Source organism: Meleagris gallopavo, chromosome 20, assembly GCF_000146605.3.
Source record: "Meleagris gallopavo isolate NT-WF06-2002-E0010 breed Aviagen turkey brand Nicholas breeding stock chromosome 20, Turkey_5.1, whole genome shotgun sequence".
NCBI classification, from domain to species: Eukaryota; Metazoa; Chordata; class Aves; order Galliformes; family Phasianidae; genus Meleagris; species Meleagris gallopavo.
Window position 1 is genome coordinate 3323007 of NC_015030.2, and position 22687 is coordinate 3345693.

Consider the following 22687-nt stretch of genomic DNA (forward strand, 5'->3'; position numbering starts at 1 on the left):
TGTTTGTTTGTTTAAAAAAAAAAAAGAAAGAAAGAAAGAAAGAAAGCAAACTCTAAGTTTCTAGTTCTGGCTGCCTTTATCGCTCACTGCCACAGGCGGGGTGTCCACGTTAACAGCTATCACTATGCTCTCCCCATCCTCTGTTTTGATACGTTTCAGTTCCTGCTGTTCCGACTGGTCTCCGTTCTGGCGCTTTGTTGGAAGCGATGCCGATGCGGACGCGTGGGTTGCCAACATATGCAAAGGACTTGCAGCAGCTGCAAAAAGATAAGAGAGCTTCAGCACCTAATCCTTGTTGAAACAGGTGATACTGAAAGCAAACATGCATTGCCATCAAAATGCTGCACTACAGCAGGGCGTCAGTCAGCCCAGGTGAGATTCAGCTCCAACCATTTAACCTCTGCACAAACCCAGAGACGTTGCTGTAAATCATTCACCAACCACACAGACAGGGACAAAGGTGGGAAAAAGGGAAAGTACCTCAAGTTTGTCAGTGGGGAACTGAACACAGAAAGAGATTAAATGATTTAAAGCCAATCTCTGAAATATCTGTGACAGAACGGGGAAGGCAATTTAGAAGCTCCCTGAAGGAGGATCTGGCCACGGCTGTGGATGTGCAGACCCTGTCTATGCACAGTGCAGTGCTTGGCCAGGAAGAACACCACCAGCTCATATTCGTTGCTGGCCATGAGTTCTTCAACAAAAGCAATGCAAAGCACACAGCCAGGAGATGCAGATAACTCAAGCATCACTTCCTCTCTGATAGACAGTTAATCACCCACAATGTAAGGAAAACAAGAGTGGTTTAACAAGGTTTAAGAAATTATTGTCTGATTAAAGTCAAGTGAATCAGATAACAGAAATGTAAGTGTTTAAAACATGCTGTAGCAGATTGTCATACTTGTCATTACATGGAAACAACAGCACACCAGTCAGCATTACAAGCAAGCACAGTCCCTGCAGTCATCACATCCAAGGGCTCTTTCCCTCTAACTGTTAAAAGGTCGTTTCTCAATTTTGATTTTCTTCATCTGACTATTCAAATGTCTTTGCAAATATTACAAAATACTAATTATATATTTACTTGTTCATTGCATTTCAAGAAAGCTTATCTGAACACCATCTACTGACCTGCTTTTTATACATTAACTCCCTGCCTTTGGCATCACAGCTTTGCTGAGAATACCACAGAATTCTGTTAGTGGAGCTCAAACATCACGTGCTCAAGGAATTCATATTTGCTGAAGTTCTTGGTTCTTAGTAAAATATTCCAGTGAATACCTGGAATCACCACTGCAAATAACCAAACTGTCTTGTACTCAGTGTGCACTTGCAGAACAAACTCTTTGGAAAATACTTCATGTGACTCTTGGCTCAACTCTGATTAAAGAAAAAATGTGTATTTAGTCTGACAGTAACTCCCTCTGCTTTACCTGTGCTGAAATGAAGCAGAAGCAGACAGAACACTGACCTATAAGTACTATACTTCAGTAAGAGAACTGATGACAGAGACGGAAGAAAAGTAAATAGGATACAAAACAAATAATTCACTCAATTAGTAAGATTTTACTGAAATAAATACATGTAATGAAGAGTTTGGGGCTACCTTATATCAATTTCCAAAAGTGTAATTTATGAGAAAATACTGCAGCACCAGAAAACGTATAAAAGTGAAACTGTTGGAACAAACCACATATATCTGCAAACCAATCCAAAATTGAATGTATCTGTAAATTACAATAATGAGAATTGTGAAGAAGTACCACTAGTCATACAGACTGCTGAGTCTGAGATGGGAAAGACAGCATGCAGACAGAAGAACCTCAAAATCATAAAGAAATCTTGTCAATTTTAGTGCCCTGCTTTTGTACAGGTTGAATAAAAAGAGAAGAAAAAAGTAACAGTCCAAAAAGCCAGTGGGTTTATCTCAGAACACAAAGAGTTGGAAGGGACCCATAAGGATCACTGAGTCCAACTCCTAACGACAAGAGAAGATGGGCTGTCATCACTGGTACATCCCTACAGCAACTACAGAGCCAATAAAAAGCTCTCAGGTAATCATCAATGAGAAGAAAACACGAGCTCTTACTAAGAGAGAGAACAATCTCACACAAGGCTGTAATCAAATTTTTTTGTACGAGTTATATTTTCAGTACAACTACAAAATACAAGAGAACGCATGAGAAAAGATTCAGCACTGGCCACTCTGAGGTTTTAGCACGTACAGAGCAGCAGAACAGCCCGACACAACACTCACCAGCATTGCCCTGCCCTTGTATTGCAGTGGTGATGGGGACTATGTGCGTTCCGTTTTGCGTTACAGTTTTTATTGGTAGCTGGTGTTGACCTAGAGGTGCCTGTTGCACTATAGTGACTGTCTGTAAAGGTGTAGTCTGAGATGTCTGAATGATACGACTAGCAGCTCCGATTGTAGCATGACTAATAGCAGGTATAGGCTCCACTTTCACTGTAAAACAGATGAGAAAGCATCAATGAAAAACAAGAAAGCATTAAAAAAAAACAAACAACAATTCACATTTACTACATCAGCCCTCAGTGAAGATGCATAGTGTTATGTTATGAGCTCCAAGCTATGTGAGAAACTACGATGCAAATCCTTGGTATTAGCATAGAAATAATTTTTGAATAATAACCAACCAGAGCAACTGACACACAGGTTCTCACCTTTTACTTCCTTGTGGTCTCCATTCTCTTGAGGTTCTACCTTGGGCTGGGTTACCATTGCAGCTTGCGTGACGACTGCCTGTCCAGCTACAGTGTAAGTGTTTGCTGGTGCTAATCCAGTCACATTTGTGACAGACACAGCTGGTATCTGGTGAACAACATGAACTGTCTGAACTACAGGCTGCTGGGATGTTGATGTTGTCACAGGAGTTGCAACAGTGTAGGTGACGGGTTTAATAGTTTGTGGTAGCTGCCGTTGTACAGTAATTAAAACTGGTTGGCTAGATAGAGGTGATCCTAGCAAGGAAGAGAGAAAATCAGGCAGCTGAATTATTTCATTTAAACCAGTCGTTCTATTAAACTTACTGCTAAAGCCTCAGAGGATTAATGACCTCCTTCACTCATCCCTGACAAAAGCAATGATTACACACACAACTCCTCCAAGCCACATATCCCAGGTAAGCACCTCATTAGTTCAGTTAGAGCTGCTGATTTGGGCAAGAGCTCCACCCACCACCTCAGCCCTGCAGCTACCACAGCTACTTTCGATCTTCATTCAGTGAAACTCCTTCCACAATGGGAACTAACGTGTGCTTCAGTGCTGCATGGAAAGTTTCCACAGAGGAACAACTCCCAGCTTCCCAGGCTGGTCTCTGCTGAGGGCTGCTGGCTTTGTCACAGAACAGTTACTGCTACTTTTGCAGGAATATCACTGAGAAGATGGATGGCAAAGTGCATCAGCTAAGGTAATTAAACAAACAATCCTTATTCCATTTCACCTTCCTCTCTTTTTTGGTGTTTTTTTTTTGTTTTGTTTTTGTAGGAAAATTTGTGCCTTGTCTCCTTAGCCTTGTAATTCTGTTCTATGTCCAGCATCAATCAGATGAAATGACCACAGACACATGCAGGACATCTGCTTCTTTCCGTAGCCTACACTTAGGTTGTTTCTTTTTTTTTTTCTTTTTTTTTCTTTTTTCTTTTTTTCCTCTAACTGAGAAAGAGCACATTTCCAAGCAAAGCAAAAACCATTACAAGGCAGCATGGCTCTATTCAGCACAGAAGAACAAATCTCTGCTTACTAACAAAGCAATCAAGGGTTCTGGAACCCACAGATAACATCATCTGTGGGTCTGCAGAGAGCATTTACCTGAAATATGTGTTATTAAATCTGTTTTATTCAATGTTTGTTGTAAATGTTAAGACATCAAACATTTACTGCTTAGTTGTTCCTTTTTGTTTCTATGCAAAGCCCTGGTATCACGGACGTGCCAACCCTCTCCCACCTCCAACCCCCACGTGCTTACTTCAGGATCCTCACCTGGGGCACTCTGTGCAAATCGTGCTTCTTGTATTACCGCTAGTTTTGGCTGGATAGCACTGGGCTCAGGTTCCATTGGGACTGGAGATCCTTCCCTGGACAGACTCTCGGGGGTCTGGACTCCACTGGAGTGCGCAGACAGCACTCCAGAGTGATTAGGAGAGGCTGGGGCACTTCTGTATTCAAAAACGAAAGCAGCAGCTGATGTGTTTTAACTTCTGAACTGCGAAAGACAGCGACCTTCCTCTACAGAGACTGTAACACACACTGCCCACAGGAGGGCACTTGTGCCTTCTGGCAAGTACAGTTACAACCCAGAGCAGTTTTGAAAAAGCTTCTGTTAAACAAGAACAGAATTTAAAAGCAAACTTCAGGTGCAGTTAATGGAATGGAAGCGGCTGGATGCCTTCCTAGGGAGACTCCCTAAAACCATCTGTGAAATATAAACATTTCTTTTGGTGGAGAAGGATGTAAATGTATTGGACTAAAGGGCAACTCAAAGAGAAAAATGTGCACCACCAAAAAGGTCATAACTTTACAAAGGGAATCATTAAAAGCCATGTATTTCCCCATCACAAATTCTGCTTGAACATTATCAAATTAAAATGCATACTTGTAATTTCTAAGCTCGATATAATGATAGCTGGTATTTGGTTATTTTCTTTGTAAACTGTTTTAGAATTCTGTAGATGGCAGTTAGAAATTAAAATTGTAATTCTGTAAAGAAAAAAAACAACACAACAAAGGTACAGCAAGGCTTGCTTACGTTAACATCTGACAGTTAGTTAGGCATACAGAGTCAGTTCTTTAACACAAGCAATAAAAACAAACCTAGCGTATGGGGCAGCCTCCTAGCAAAGTTTATCATACAGAATTCAAACACTGAGCCTGGATTTAATTAAATTACTGAACTTGTGACTGTATCCAAAACTATCAAGTCTGTATCAGCCTGAAGATTAAACAACAGCCATAGTCTTTTTGTTCATCTGTTTTTCCTTACCTAGAAGAGAGTGGTCCCAGAGGGGTTCTAAAGCAAGGTACTCCCCTAGGCCGCCTTTTCCTAAAAGCCTGCTCTATTAATTTGCTTTCAGAGGCAGGGTCTATCCTCCAGAATGAGCCTTTGCCTGGTTCTTCCTGGGAACGTGGTACTTTGATGAAATAACGATTCAGAGAGAGATTGTGACGTATTGAATTCTATGGAACATAAAAAAATATGTAGAATTCATATAACTTTTTCAAGTCAGAATGTGGCCTACTGCAGCAATGTGTACTACAGGAAACTCGGGGTTCAGTTCTTTTAATTCCATACTTCAACAGGAGTCAGACACTGCCAATGCAGTGCCATAAACCTGAAAGGACTCTGGCATTTTTCAAATCTTTCCCAACAATTAAAAACCAATATGTTAATGTGATACATGGTGACTTTCACAGTTAGAACACTACAAGTATTTGAGCATAATGCAGTGCAAAAAAAAAAAAAAAGAAATAGCAGCCCTCATGTCCTCACAATACCACCCTTCCCCAGGTGTCAAGGAAAATATCAGACTGTACTATGAGGGCCAGAAAAGAACGTGCTGATACTGATCTTACACGATTACACTTTGTTGGTGTTCCAAATACAGAAGAAAAAGGTTAAATTTCACAAGTTCCAAATAGTGAGATTGTTGGGAGTTCACCCACAGTCCAGCCTGTCTCAGCAGAGCAGCCAAGGACTTAGCATGTCTAGCAGAACAACAAATGGCAGTAAGTCCTCACACAGCTCCTCAGTGAGATCCCTGTTACTCCAGCCTGGTTTGCACGTTACCTCATCCTCACGTGGCTGTGTTTGTGCTACAACTCACACAACTTTGATCAAAGAGATGCAGAGAACTGCTAACGCTCCACAGATTCTGCATCTATCTCTGCTTGCCTTTGTTTCTTTCTTTCCCCCAGTATAAATCCCAAATCTTTCTAAATACTGTCACTCAATAACAAGAAAGTAAGTACCACAATAAGTACTGAAAAACTTGTGAGAGAAGAGGGGGGAAATGGAGAAAAAGCTTTACATTAATATAAGCTCCTCAAAATTTCCAAGATCAAATGTAAATCCAGCTTAAGTGTCAGCATTCGGGACCCTGGGGATAAGTTTGGAAAACCTAAAAAAAAAATTAACGATAACCATGCGTGGTTTCTTAAATACAAACTGATGAAACCAGAAAATCTTTTCCGCTGCCAAAAATTGAAAAAGAACTGAAAAGATGCCAAGAACATGCTTATAAATTGTATTTATTTCTCCATATGCTGGAACAAAAAAGTAGATCCAAAAGCACCTGCTAAAATAAGATCACACAGAGGAGTCCTCAACAAAATGAGTTTTATGTAATCGCGGATATAAATACCGCAGTGCTGCTAATTAAGGGATGGGATCTGGACATTATTTACATGCATGTACTGTCTGGTTTGAATAATATTCAAATATAGCCTCAAATATTATTTAAGGCATCAATCAGATAAGTCACCTTAACTATCACCTAATACCTGATAACTAAAAGCTAGGAGAGCTGTTACACATGAGCTGCCCCTGTCAGTGTTCCAGCACTGTTTATGTGACCAGTTACTTAACAGCATCTCATTTCCAGCTGCTTTTTTAATTTGTTTTTCAGTAGAAATAGGTGCTAACTATTTATTCTGGAACACGTCTGCTTTGCTGTGTCCATCACTTTGGTTCAGTGAAGTATTTTTGTCCTAAGCCAGAATTCAGTGTGTTACACCGTATGTGCATGTGTGACTGCATGAGGCTTGCTCACATAAGGAAGCATTACATCCACAGATAGTGACTCCAAAACTGGAAGCAAAAAGCATGCCAACGTTTTATAAGCAGAACCCTATTGCTAAAACATATCTGTCACTATTTCTGCAACCAGAATTCTTCACTGATCACTTAAGAAAGGCAAAAAAAAATCTTACAGGTCCTTCCCAGTCACAGTAAGAGTGAAGTCCTTTACTAGCCAAAGCATTACAAAATCCTTGTAGAAGTGACATTCCCCATTAACCTTGCAATTCTCCTATGAGTGATTCAACTTTCATATAGGCTCAATGAGAAGTGAGCACGTAATTCACATTTGAAATCTATTCTTCTACTGAGCAGACGTGTACTCTTTGGTCTCCTATAAGTACCTCCTATAAGTAGCAAGCAGATACGCTTCCTCACTTTTACCCTCCTTCATTCTCCCCAAATTTTATTTCCCTGCAAAGAAGTTCAGAGCATGCCTCTGGTGTACATCATGACTGTGCTAAGAGCAGCACTGTGAAAATGATCCTTCATGATGGACAGTGCAGCCTGAACGCTACATATGTAAACTTGCCAGTCCTGCTAATTGTGCTCTTCTGTCCTTCACTGACACTAAAAACAGCAGCAAAGGCATTGAACCCTTATGTGTATCTACAAAGACTGTGTCAGACTGATTCATACTCCATTAGTCATCCTGGCAAATGCTGAGGCTAGTCTCTTGGAAAATGAAAAGAAAGCAGAAATTAATTCTACAGGGTTTGGTCTAACTCCGAACAGAAACAACCAACTTCACAAATGGAATACTGCAGAAGTGCATCACCGTGCAAGGGAACAACAGTAATACATACTCACTCCTTCACTGTATTGTATGGTCAAGATCCCAAATGCCCAAATGCACCTGAACCCAGAATATTAGGTACCTTAATTCTATCCCAATATGACAATATGCATGTTTATGCTGTGTGAAGTTACAGAACATAACTGCGTCCCCAGACAGAACACAAGTACTTAAATTGTTCTAGCTAGGCTTTTCTTCCCCAAAAGTCTGTATGTGTCACTGCCAGAGCTTTAGAGAATACTATTCTATAAATAGAGCAATGCTTCAAACATAAAATAACGTTAATTGCCTACTTTGTTGGAGATTCAATCAGTAAAAGATAAATTTTAACCAACACTGATTTGAGAAGCTGTATTTACAAAGGGCCAATAGGCTTGCCAACTGATTTAGGACCAAGTATGCACAGAGAACTACTCTCAACTAAGAGAACCTTCTAGAAATCAAGCTTACCTGCCAGCCCTTGTCTGCTGTCCTGTAGTATGGATAATTTTTAGTTATGTGCGTATAGATTCCATTTAGTGTAAGCTGCTTATCAGGTGCCATTGTAATTGCTTGTACTATTAACTGTGCATAGGAGTAAGGTGGCTTAGAGTCGTCCTGCAGAAGAAAAATGAAAATTCTACATCAATAAAAATGTAAAAACACACACATTCCTCTATGAACTAAGTTGCAAAACATGTAATGCCTTAAGAACTTTTGGGCAACCAGAATATTCAAACAGGAAAATGAAGACAATTTTGCTCTTCTGTTTTGCAAATTGTAAACTAACACTGAAAAAAAAATGGAGAAACAAACACCACTAAAGAATGCCTACAAAGAGATATACATACACACATACATACACACACACACACACACACACACACACAGACCTCTTTGAAGGTGAAGGGGGAATGGGAACATCAGAATAAACACCGTGTCTCATCACAAAGAACTAACAATTATTTTTGAAGTTTGAAATGCTGGGCTCTGACTTAATGCATAAAATGTGGCTAACAAAATTTCAGAAGTACTGCATTCACTGAAAACATAATGTATGGTTTTATTTCAAGCAGTGCTTACCTTTGGGCTGTCTCCACCCGATGCCTCCTTGTCATTTTCTGACTGAGAGTTGTCAGCCATTAAATGTAGGTCAGATGGTATCACACGACTCATTTTGTACCCTGAAGAGCCTGCACCACGGGGGCTAGATGGGCAGGAATTTGCAGCACTGTTGAGCATAAAAAGAAGATCCTACTATTTTGTTATACAGTATATCACCACATTATATTTAATCAAAAAGCTCTTATTGCAGAAAAGCCCACTATCAGTGCTTCTAGACCACAGTTAAGGGCCTGTCAGTATTTCCATTATAAAACCCATTTTCCAAGCCCCTCTAACTCATCCATGAGCATTAAAATCAGTGCAGGAAGAAACCTGTCAGATGAAGCTCAGGCTTTCCTCCTCAAAGGAAAAAGGATTAACTGATTTATTAGGGTGTTCTGTATTTGTGTGAGATTTGCCTACATAGAAGTCCATTTTAACTACATAAGCAACCACACATTTTAAGACACTCATCTGAAACAAGAAACACATCTTGCCTGAAATCTCTGCCATATGCTTGTATTTTGTCTACTCAGAAAGATCTTCTTCTGTGCAGTATTTCTGCACATGAGAAAATATAAAAAGCAGCGAGGCAAAAAAAAATAAATAAAAATTTGATTCTCATTAAAATCTAAAACATTATTTTAAGCATTTGCAAGCATGTTCATACACACATACATATATAAAAAAGCGATGAATGCTATGAACAGGAAGCATCAGCACTGACTTATCTGATTGCACTCTGCATTACATCAGCAGAGCAAATACAGTGCCAGAAAGCGAAAGTACCAATGAAAGGGAAGAAGTGACACCCTCTGACTCCTCACGTTTCGCCATCCGTCACAGAAAAGCAGAGCTAACATTGGAGCACCTTTCCTAAGGGCTGCTCTCCTGCCCCGTGAGCCCACACGAACTACAGCAGCACAAAAACGGTTTTCCTTCTACAATTTCATTTTGCCAACAGGAAAGACAAAGTCACTGAGTGATGTTCCGTCTCCTTTTCCAAATAAAACCAAAACTCTGGCAGCTCTCCATCAGGGCACGCACTTCTCAGCAACTGTAACTCATTTCAGCAGTCCCCAGCACTTCCAACATTTAACTAAAAACTACAATAGTAAAGACTGGTGCAGCCTTATCTGCAAAGACGATCTCAGAAACCCAGCACAGCCATTTGTTACCTGCCAGCAATACGCCATACAAGGAAGACTGGATTTCTGAAGCACTGCATGGAGGTATCCTTGATCAGAACCAAAACATCTAACTATTTTTATTATATTTTTTAATGTAGGTCACTGTTGTTCTGTGTTTTTACAAATCAACTGACAACATTCTTCCACTGAGCTCACTTCAGCATATACTGACAAAGCAACACATATGGGTACACACAAAGCAAGCTTACAAGTCCTGTCCAAAACAGGATGATTGGAAAAGAAACTGTCAAGCTCTGCTCTCAAAATAGACTCAAAACTGTCATCTTTTTTTTTCTGTAATAAAATGTGCTCAACAGGTGCACGAAAGCCCTGAAAAGAATTGCAAAATTTACAGTGAGGCAAAGACTGTGGTGATACACATGATATTATCTGCAATATTTATGAGCTGCTCTATCATTTCATAAGCAAAAAATATTTTCCTTGAATTTTAATCAGAAAGCAAACCTGTTGCACAGACAAGTCAAAATCTCTTTTCTACTTCCACCATCTGTATAGATCTCATTAAACACTACAACACTGAGATCAAGGTCTTGGCAAACAAGAAAGAAGTCGATTATCCTTCATTCAAATCTCATTAACAGTAAGTACATTTTTAAAAACCAATCATTCATAGTCCATCACCCAAGTGAAGCCCACAAGAAGCACAGAGCACATACACGGTTTTCAAAAGCAACTTTCAGTGACTTTAAATGAAGTTTTTGCTCCAGCACTTTCTATCTAAACTAATTTTATCAGGACAGCTGGTGTTTGTTTCATTATTTTGGTCCCAAATAAAGAGTCACACAATGACAACAATTATCAAATCAAGCAGCACGTGAGTAAAAAACACAAGTTAACCTCCTTGCAGATGACCTCCCTACACTAAACTTCTCATGTTGTATTTCAGTTTATGTGCTTTGTTTACTTTCAGTAATGATTGGTCAATAAAAAATCATCTTTCAGAATTATAAATCAGTCTATTTTCCACACTAAGGATAACCAAAGTCTACAAAAACACCACCAAAGTCGCTTGGAAAGCAAGTAAAACATGTGCTCCTTTCTGCTAAGAATGTTACACTCCAGAGCAAACTGCTACACCTCTAAGAAATTACATTTAAGTACTCAAGGCTGCTGATGCAACTGTTTTCACAGGTAGCAGAACTGAAGCTTCATCATAGAAGCAAAGTACTGAATGCAAATTAGAAAATGGTCTGAATTCTGTAACCATGTCTCTTGCCCTTATTCCATCTGCAGGGTTTAAATACCTGATAGTTCCTGTGGGAGAAGGGAGAGGGCTGATCAGGTGAGCCATGTTGTCTGGAATGTTTATCGTTAAGGGAGAGATCTGGGGTTGCACAGGCTTCACTGGGGACTCCGGGGCCTCCTGTTTTTCTCTCTTCTCATTGGACAGAGCAGTGAATGTTATCTTTATGTTTGTGCTGGGAAACCTGAAAGTACAGCTGAAAAATGAAAAACAAACACGTAAGTCACTTGTTTACACAGCGTAGGAGTTTTTTTTGCATGATTTGCACATATCACCATATCTAGAAATACAAAGGTATGCTGCCTTGCACAATTACTTGTAACCACCTTCATTTTACTGATCACACAAAGATCAGCGTGACCAGAAATAGATCCACAAGTGAGCAAGTTCAGAATTTGGAAAGATATAAGCAAAGGCAATTATTTGTAACGAGAGCACTTCATGTGTAGTCTCTGCATTTCCTGAGGTTCATCCTAACCTTGCAACTACTCCTAAAAAAGTATTATTTTGGTATTATTTTGAAGACAAATGCTATCTGCCAGATGTCAAACAACAGCTCCTGTAAAGGAGCAAGCAAGACAAGCACAACTCATTAGGAGCACAAAGATAGGCAAATCTGAGGCTTAATCAGCTTCATGGACTGCTCCAGCTAAAAGATCTGCTCCATTTTCTCTTAATACACATATTAAATCCAACACCTATCAGTCCTAATCATCTGCAGAGTGCATGGCTGCAGCACTACCACATTTAGGTGTGTTTTGGTAAAGCTGAATTTAAGAGCCAAGTTCAATAAATTTTCCATTTACATAAATGACCAAATCCTGTACCCCTAAATTAAAAAACTGATTATAATCTGGCAGTAAATTAACAATGTGTGAGTTGCTGGAAAATGAAGTACAACTACTGCACACGTGAACATTTTCCTTCTGCCCCCCCATCTTGCCATGCAGGTATTCAGAAGTTAACCCAGTTACACAGAACAGGCTATTTATAACTTCTCAGAACTAAACGGACTGAGTTAACAAGAAACTTCATTTTTTCTCAACAAAAGGATCTACAAAGACTCCGTTCAAGGAACTTTGCTACCTCCTCTCTTTTAATTGAGCTGTCAGACTGCACTCAGCACTAAGCCCCCAACTGTATTTACACATCCCTTCCAAACCACGAAGACAACTTTTAAATGCTGTATGACCTACAAACAAACCTTCACAATAGTTTTTTAAATGATTCTGTGTAGGTCTGGTTTTAAAAGGATGGAAACCAGCATACTGGAAGAGGTCTGAGGGATGCAGCTATGAACACAAGCAGCACACTGTAAATAAATGGCATCACTGCTTTGAAGAGTTTGTATTAAATGTCAAAATTATGTGAGAACTGGAAGGAAGGCTGAGCTATACAGCAGCACTGAAAGCATCAATTCTCATACTCTTTGGGTTCTATTTCTTAAGGCATATTTATAAAGCAAAGAAAGCATTTGCCTCTTACTACACCTTTTGTGACGCACACATACGTTGCAGAGATTCTTTTTTCCCCTGCAGTTTACATTCAAGCACCAGGAAAAGAAGCGAGCAGTGATGCTGACCTCCCTTTTCTCTCTGCCTCACTTCTCAGTATGGACTCTGTCCGGATTTAACAGACGACCTATTTCTGAAACATGCTCCATGTGCTAAATCAGGAACAGAATCCATGCCAAAAAAATGCAGATGCACTTCAGCAAAAAAGTTGAGTGAACCAAATTCTGCTTTTTTAGTATCTCCAGCTCACTGCCGTGCTTTCCCTCGCAGAAAGCATCCTCTGCATGTACTGTTTGAGCAGCAATTGAGAGAGGTCTCAGCTGCTGTGCTAATAAAAAATGAGATGCTGGGAAATACTGGTGACAAATGTCAATCGGATTTGGGAAAATAAAATAAAACCCAGGAGCTCTGACTAACCAAAGGTTAATCAGCAGTGCCATGCAAACGTGGAACTTACAGTCAGGAGCTGCAGTGAAACCCACTACTGCTCTAGTGCACACTTCTCACACTGATCTTCACAGGGTGCTGTTCTTCAGGAAGACAAAATATACTCACAGATCACTGCTCTGCCTCAAATGTAAACACCCGAATCGTGTATTATTGAAAGACTGCATCTGTCAATTGATTCGTATTTTCAAGCAAGGTTTTTAAATATAAATGTGTTTTAATAGCTGGAAGATAGCCCAAAAAGTGATCTAAAAAGTGTACATTAACTAACAGATTTTCTAAGCCATTTGCATCAATGCACACATGTTGCACTAACTTTCAAAAATCAAAATAAGGTGCATTTTCTAAGGTGAGGAGAATCAAGTTGGTTTGGGCATTTGTTTTTTAATTATACAGCAAACCAAAGGAAGCACACACAAAGACCTGCTCAAACACACAGTGCCTAAAGCAAGCTGAACTCAATTTTAACCACTCTTTAAAAAGCAGACAGTACTTTCATATGTGCTAGGATGGTTGCTATAGAAGAAACTGATCTATACATCCCATTTTTAAATGAATGAACGAATGAATGAATGAATGTAGCTGTATTGCAAACTGTCACTCTACCCCTCATCTACTCAACTAACTCCCACTATTCCTCCATAGGATGATGCCATTCGGAGTAGGAAACCAAATGGAGCCACAACTGGTCCAACAGATTCTTTAAAAAACAAACCCTATGAAAGATGTGTGTTTGAAGAGCCGCGTGACGGAAAGCTCACATGGCAGGAATCAAAGTGATGAAAACAAAAGCACCAGTGATTTGTCTAACTGATATGCCACGGATGTGCCATTGTTATATCTCATATATTTCAAACAACTATTCATGGCAGCATATTTAAGTATTTTTGTGTGTTTATTACAAGAGTACTTACACTGTATTTCCTACAGAGCATCAGAAAGGAGGCCAGCCAGCCAGCCTATAATCCAGCAACCCGCAGTGCAGGCATCACACCTGCAATGCCACCAATCAAGAGTGGTCCTAATCACTCTGCTTCAGAAGTTCATTCTGGCTTAACTACTGGGAGAGCTGAGATGGGAGAAAACAGATAAGCAGCCTCAAAACATTTCTAACTACTTGAGAAAACCATTACTATCTCTACAGCTCCCAGCAAAACTGAGACCTGCTGACCCTGGCACTACTTCTATTGAATGAGTTTAGCAACTCTGTACATTGCCAGGTGTCTTCTGAGAAGATGTTTAAATTCCACTTTTGTCACATTACTAATACTTTCTCCTCTTCCTTTAGAAATGCTGTCTGCATAATTACACACCTGCAATTCTAACTACATTCTAATAGCATCTGATTGGAAATAAGGAAATGTCCTATCGTACCTGTGGAGCCAAAACACAGAAGCAGGAATTCCATTTCTTCCCTGTATGCCAGTCCTGCAATGAAACTCAGTGCCTCAGTATCTTTTGAATTATTTCATTTTAATGGCCTTTTAAAAGCCAGATAGAAGCTGTTCTCTTACAGTTCTGTTATCAGCACCTCCAGATCCTGCATTCAAAGAGATTGGGAGTTCAACACCAATAACTCCCTAAGCTTGGTAGTTACACCATGGTAAGCCAACTTTTTTACACTGAAAGTGCTACTGAACAGCAAGAACTTCAAGGATCTCCCTGTTTTTTAAACACACCCAAAAATTAAAAGATGAGAGGTTTCCAAACTCTTGTTAGTTCACTAACAGCCAAGGAAAGCTTCCCATTTCTATATTTAAACCCGGTCAGCATCCCAGAGCCTTTGTTTTTGCTCATTTCTTATTTCAAATGCTTGAAGTGTCAAGCACAGGCGACAGGATAGCTCACTTCCAGGAGAAACTGAGGTAATCAACAACACCTGTACCATCAAACAGCTTCTCTCCAACTTAGGTTTTCTCTGCCCATACAGCACACTAAGATGATGCTATCAGACCTCCTTATCCTGCCCTGTATTGATCAGTAAACAAAGGAAATGCAGAAATCACATTTCAACACACGTTCTCCTTTCCATGAAAGGGAGATTTATAACTTACCCCTCCCTAATTCTTCTTGTCTATTTGTTTCTTATTTAAGACTCATCTCCTACCTGATCCCACTGCACCACTCCAGTAAAACCAATCTTCACCACCAACTGCTTTCTTTACACTCCTGGTAGAAGTGCTTTGAAGCTGAAGTCACCAGTGAGATATTACAACACACAGTACCACGTGCACAGTTGATTCCATCGTACTTCAGAAGGCAAAATCTGTTTTTTACATCATTCACATCAAACAGCAGAGAAAACAAGTTTGGAAGAGACCTCTGAAGGCCTCTAGTTCGAAGCCTTATTCACAGCAAGGCTAACTTCCAAGTGACATCAGTTTTCTCTGGGCCTTGTTTCAAACTGTGAAGCCTGCCATGGCTGCAGTTGGGCAATTCACTCCCATATAAGCCACAATAACGGAATGGTTTCATAGAATCACAGCACGGCCTGGGTTGGAAGAGACATCAAGGTTCATCAAGTTCCAACCCCCTGCCACAGGCACGTGGGCTCCTCCAGCCTCTCAGCAGTCCTCCACTGCCCTCTTCAGTTGGTCTCTTTTGTTGGTGGTGGTTTTTGTACCGGAGGCCCAAAACTGGGTACAGTCACTGCCCAGTACAAGGCTGGCCTTCATCATGACAACAAGGCTGCAGCTTGGAAACGGACACAACATCCTTCCCCACCAGGACCCTCACAGTTCAGTCATTCCCAGGCTTCACACAGCCCAGATGCAGAATTTTACATTTATGTTTCCTGAACTTCCCAAGGTCCCCCATCAGCCTTCAGTCCATCCATGTCCCTGTGAGTGCCAGCTCTGCCCTCCAGCTATTACCTGCTCCCCACAGCCTGGTGTTATCTGCAACCTGCTCTGGCTGCTGCCCCATATCCCAGGCCAGTGATGAATAGCAGCACTGACCCCAATTCTACCAGGTTGCAAAGCTACACAAGGGAACCACCAGCTCTGTGCAGTTCTAAGTAACATCTGCAAATGAAATCCAAGACAGCAGCCTACCAAAACTGGGCAGAATTCAAACATCCATGAGAACACAGCATTAGGAAATCAAAGCTGCTTGAGCCTGCTGCTAACGGGGAAATTTCAGCACATGAGAACACAGTCTGAAATTCCTTTTCTCCATTTGCCATCCATTTATTATTGACATCACAACAGAGTAATAGGTAATTAATTATGAATTAAACTAGAACTAACAATTATTTTTAACAGATTTTTAAATAAGCAAGGCTTAAAAGATGAGCCTTTACGCATGCAGCTATACACACCATGGGGAAAAATAACACAAAAAGTGCAATCAGAAATAAATTCAGCCTGTAAAGTCTGTGTGCTGTGGCTCTGTACCTTGGGAAAAGGTGCATCTCTGGAGGAAAGCTGAATTCTCAGATCAAACCGACACATACAAAAGAGTGCTGTAAGAAGAAACACAACTCCACCTCTTGGGGAAACCTGAAAGCAGCGACTTCTGCTAGCTTGGAAAGCTGCAATGCCATTACCAAGGAGAAAGTGGCTGTTTCACTTAGCCCATACTTTTCCAGAAGAAACAATTACTTTTTGTAGCTTTCCTCTCTTCCAAATATTATACCAAAAGGTTTCTAACTGTTCAACCTCAAGCACACCAAATAAACAGACATTCTGGAAGTGAATTAAGAGTCTGGTCTGTTAAAATGAACTGTAAATCATTACTGCAGTACTTCCAGAACAGAATTACCTCTATGCAAAATGTAGGTTATTATTACTAATATGTGCTATCAGAAACAGCATTGCACAACTTCTTGTAGTAAGGATTTCCTTGAGTACTGAAACACAAACTATGTGTTCGAGGTTTGTTTTACAAAGGATTTCCTCGAGTTCCTCAGAAAGATTCCTGTCATTTTTCTTCCAAAATAAGAAAAATGCTCAGAGTGCAGTTAATGGTATAACAGGTACACTGAAAAGAGGTGATCTGCTGTAATGCTCGTCAGATCATAATTATTTTCCTATTGTCCTGAACAGAGGAAGCTTTTTCACTGGCTCATTTTTTATATACAGAATCACTGAGGTTGGAAAGACCAACCAGATGGCCACGTCCACCCACCACCCCACACCTGGGACCCCTCCAGCTGCTTGTCCATGCACATGAGGTGTGCCTTTCTGCTCCCATCACAAACATCACCTTTGTAACATTCTTCTAACCACTCATAATAGAAAGCAGCAGCATCCTATTTTCCCCACTTTCAGGGGAAAAGATCACTTCTCAAATGTGAAGCAGAAGAACATAAAGCACAAGTCCTCCACTGGCTTTTTAAAAGGGAAATTTTCAAGGGGTTTCTATGTGCAGCTGACCATACCCTGCACAGCAATGAGAAAAACTACTGCAGCAAAAGCCCAGCATCACTTCCTACTACAAGCACACGTGCACGTTGTCTCAGTGCTCAAAGCTGCCTCCTCCTACATACCTCCATGATTTAAACTTGGGTTCATTTACCATAAACGTACCTGCAATTATGTGTGGTCATTACTAGTCAGGACACTTCTAGAGGTTACCCAAAAAAGCAACTGTTGTTTAAAAAGTGGCAACTCTCTCTTCTGGGGAATGAATCACAGCCTCACGCGTGCTTCCCTTCATTCTCTGTGTCCTCTGCCATTGATTTCTGCTGACTAAAGATCAATAGCTGAAAAGCATGTCCTCCACAAACAGAAAACGTGAGGGCTCTGAAGCAATCTCAACCAGCAATGAGACGTTTTATTTTGAGCACTGATTTCCACAAGCATTCAAGCACTTCTTTCAGGCACGCCATCATTGCCCACACAATGCCATAAACCTGCATGAAAAACCACGCTGAGGAAAATGCCACTGATCCTTCCATCCACTCAGATGGCTGAACATCCACAAGCAAATACCCATGCCTCATCAGAAGTGATAAAATATTGCTGCAGACTCATGCTAACTCAAGCCCACCAACATTATAGTTTTATCAAATTCTAAATGAAAGCTGGAAACATGATTAAGTTGCTGACTCTCCAACAGGAGACCCAAGTCACATACCTCCCCACTCATGTTCCAGCAACAGCATAAGAAGTTTGGATATTTTTTGGGATGTCATTCCAGGAATGCTGTTTGCCCACTTTCAGAAGGGCCTGGAACAAGTCTGGCTGCAACAAAGCATCATCCTACAGCAAAAGAGTATCCACAATGACAGGAGAACATTCCTGAGCCACTAGCAGCGGATAGAGTAATGAGTAAACATTTCCTGGAAATGGCTTAATACTTCTCTCTCACTTAGGAAGTTAACTTCGTGACAAATGATACAATTTTAATGTTATGTTCACAGCATTTTAAGAGTCAAGACTGAACAAATGCTGCTACTTAAGGCTGGTCCTCCGCTCCCCTCCTGTGCTATAAAACCAGCCTTAATACAGCTGTTAGTACAAACTGCAAATGTTCCTGCTTCAGCAGTCACACATTCCACTTCCTTTCCACACTAACACACAAATAATGGAACTGATCAGTAGCAAAAGTACTTAGGTTATCCTACAGCCATGGAAGTATGCTATGATTAATAAATATGTATCTCAAAATCACAAATCTCCACTGTGTTCTGCTTTCCTCTTACACAGTAAAACACTTCAACCAGAGAGAAGGGAAAAAAAGAAAGCCAACAACCCAAACCCTCCAGAAATTCAATACAGTAGCCCTGCACAGGCTGCAGGAACCGAGAAAGAAATTGGCCTGCAGGCAAGAATGTAGGCAGCAGTTACTGTAGAAACCAAGCTCTTCACTGCTTTTCTCCGAGCAAAAGAAAGACACAAAAGAGCTGGAAAACAGCGATCGATGGGAAACAGCTTATAAAGCTGCTTGTCACATCTGCTGCAGGAAAACCAGACACTAATTCATTAAAACTGCTCATGTAATGCCTCTGGAATTTGAGGCTCCCCAGCCCGTGAATACAAAAGAAACTCCGCCTATGGAAACACTGCATTTTCGGGTTATTTAGCATTTCTGCACACAAAAGCCCTGTGCACAGTCAGGTTGTGTGGTCTCTATCCCTAAATTTCATTTTAAACTGTAAAAACAAAATAGATTTGTCCAAAAGACTGCGTGCCTCTATCTCTGCCAAATTTCAGATGGCTATTTTGAGTCCCAATAGAGCATACATAACTCTATAATACAATAGCTTCCTGTTTAAAAAAAAAAAAACAACACAGAAACAAAACACTGGCAACAGGAAAGTAAAAATCAATCCTCATTCCTTCTTCCTTCCAGATAGCTGCATTTAATAATGGTTTCCTATTACCAAATATGCAAGTTCAAACTTTCACCACAGCAGTAAATACCACTCCGGAATTTTTCACAAGATTTACCATCAGAGCTGAGCTGAGGCAGACAAACCAAAGCCAAGCTGTGCTCTGCAGGCAGCTCAGACAGCTGCAGCACTGCCTGCCATCTCACCTCAGCTCTGGGTACTTCTGGGCATGCTAAAGTTCACAGGGAAACACTGAAGTCATAATAATGTTGTTTGTTGCTAAATACAAACTATCAGCAGACCAGACAAAGCTGCTGAAAGCTCCACTTTGAGCACTGGGCATTTTACCATTCTTTACAATTAAAACAGCAAGGGAAAGTACAGTGAGCAAGTGCTGTCCTGATGTGTTTTGACGTAAGCATAATCATAAATAAAGCACTCATGATTCAGACATTTGTTACTGTAGCAACAAAAGATTCATTTATTACCTCATCAGAGACCTACATTGCATACTGCAGAATGATGCCAGAACTCTTAACCAAAAGAAAAGCTGCTCAAGAGGCAACACTGCACAGAAAGGACTTCCTGAATCAAGTAAGCAAAGTTTGTTTTAGATGGGCTTTTCAAGATAGAGCTCTGCTTCCAAGAGCAGAACAGTCCTTTATTTCACCTAGAAATCCATGACTAACTCATGCCATTGAAAAAGTGACAAAAACTGCTTCCTACCAACTGCAGTTTTGAGTACACAGTGCTGCTTAATCTCCTCCTTAAATCTGCCAGCTTGGTCAAAGAACAGAATTTTTTTAGGCTCCTCTCAAGAACTACAGGCATTAATTACACCTCACAGCCATGTGAAGATGTCTGAGAGCCATCCCATACTCTGTTCTCTTTGGTGATGCTGGCAGGCTGGTTATCTCATTGGAAATCAACATTTTATATTGCACTGAGATCAGTTTTTTAACCACCTGCACTTCGCACAATGTTTACTCAAACCAGTTTTCAATTCTACTTTTATTTGCAATTCCTAAAACTCCGCCTGTGAAGGCACAGACCCTTTAGAAATGTTGTTTGCATGAACTGCATACACACACTTTCCCTAATCACTTGTGTAGGCACTCCAGAACAAATCAAGATTCCAAAAGAGCCTGAAGATCACAAAGCAATGAAACTATTTGATCTACAAGAAGCAGATTGCTTTTGGAAAATATTCCTCAAGAAGCATTCTTCCTCAGCTATTCCTTTAAGTCATGCCAAGTTCTCAAATCGTGGGATGCTTTAAGGGGCAGCAAGAAAGTGCAGAAGGATAACATCCAGTAAGAATAACAGTCGTGATTTAAGGAGTCAGACAGTCACACAAGTGGAAATCTGTCCAGGAATAAAAAGAACACGCTAAGCAAAAATCTGTGTCAGAACAGATGTTAACTACTGCCACTGTTCTGATAAACACCATACAGTACAGAGAATGAAATCCCAAATGTGAAGGGATTATTTTCTCCAAACGAAAACCTGGAGCTGTGCTAGTGACTTATAGCAAATGAAAAGGAACCAACACTTAATGGTGCACATCCCACAGAAGGGAGAAATCTGAAATTGTTTGGAGAAATCAGGCCCAGGGATGTCTATTATTCACTGGATGTAAAGGGAGCTTAAGTGTAGACAGACAGACACACAGACACACACACCACATACACACACATGCAGTTGAGCAAAAATAAACCACCTCCCAACAACATCCAATAACGTAATGAAAAACACAGGCCAAGACTGGCAGAGCAGAAGCACAAACCAGGCTCCATGAATAAGCACTTATCTCACAGATGGATTCGAGGCATTCAGCAATGCAGCAGCTCAGCACTGTCACACAGGAAAGCTCTTGCCTTGCACCAGTTTTTCTCCCAGGCACAATTCCTCCTCTTGCAGGGTGCTCACTGCTATCTGCAGGTAAGCTATTAAGCCAGTGGAAAATGACCCTAGCCAAAACCTGCACACTTTCTGATGTTTTAGTAAATTCAACTCAGCTCACAGTCTGATTTTTCTTCAAAGGTAAAGAAATCTGCCACAACAGCTTCATGTAAAAGCTGTACTGTACTTACTATTGTTTCAACTATGCTCTTTGAGAAGTTCAAAGTTCAACTATCTCATAGCAAAAAATAAACTTCCAGTAGCCACTAGTCACAAAGGGAAGTACAGAACTTGGTTAGCAAGCAAGAGTGCATGCTCTATGATTTTCAACAGAACTGAAGATATATTTGCTTGGGACCTTTTAGCTTCATCAACTTCAGTATTTGGACTGTAGACACTGTTAACACTATGGACTATTTCACTTAAGCATTTCTCATAGGAGTATTTCTACTGCCACAAAAACATACATGACCTAGAAACTAAAGCAGGAATACAAGTTGCTGGAGTGATAATAATTTCATATAATCTTTTAGTAAAGGAAATAATGATTTCTATGTTCCCATATATACTACTTTCAAGGTTTCAGTCACAACTGAATAAACACATTGCTCTTCATTTCTGTAATACTTTTCATTACAAAACCATGGAGCACTAAACAGAAATTAACATTATCACATTAGATCCAGTATTCTCTGCAGTCCAACGGCACACCAAAGTTTAGGGATGGTATCATTCTCACCAGAATTGCCTACGTAAGGAAACACTCCAGAGCAGCCAGGGAAGGCAGGGAACCAGGGGAGGGAGAGAATCATGGTGTTTGCACTGCAGACATGAAGCAAGCCATTTCAAAATGCCTGGAGTCAATTTGAAAAGGAGAGGCACAGCTCTTGATAATAAGTGCTAGAAAAAGAGCACTGAAATTTCATCATCCCCTCTGTCTCCGCCCACGAAGCATTGTATCATTCTTCAAAAACAGATTAAACAGATTTGTGACTTGGCCAAGTCATTTTGGCAAGCGTGCAGCAGAGCTGGGAACAGAACATGTTTTTCCCCAGCACCCTATCCTTGTTGAAACCACTGGATCATCCCTTCATTTTAATTCTTCCTTCTCCTACAACTACTTGAAGAGGAAGAATCAGGTGACAAGCTCACAACTTTAAAACAGGGATTATTTACCTAAATAAGTCTGAGCTATTGCAGTTGGAGGTTGTTGCACATGAGTATCTGATTAAGAAACAAAAAAGGAAGTAGCTGTGAAGTCTACATGGCAAACACCAACATAGGCACACAGCAAGTTATGTATACATACCATGTCCTCTGAAACACAGCTAAGGGGCTTTTATTTTCACTAGCCTTTTAGGATTACACCACAAGAGTCTGACAATAAAGCTACACACTG

General features: G+C 40.5%; 1 protein-coding gene across 1 annotated transcript in view; it reads right to left on the reverse strand.

Moving 5' to 3' along the window:
* Positions 1-22687, reverse strand: part of FOXK2 (forkhead box K2) — a gene marked incomplete at its 5' end in the record, with an annotated part of 39169 nt that continues 16482 nt past the window's right edge. Inside the window, 8 exons of the mRNA XM_031556380.1 lie at positions 1-257; positions 2258-2467; positions 2686-2982; positions 4004-4179; positions 5004-5197; positions 8062-8208; positions 8674-8821; positions 11150-11344. Coding sequence (XP_031412240.1) covers positions 61-257; positions 2258-2467; positions 2686-2982; positions 4004-4179; positions 5004-5197; positions 8062-8208; positions 8674-8821; positions 11150-11344 — 1564 coding nt within the window. The remainder of the gene's footprint in view (positions 258-2257; positions 2468-2685; positions 2983-4003; positions 4180-5003; positions 5198-8061; positions 8209-8673; positions 8822-11149; positions 11345-22687) is intronic.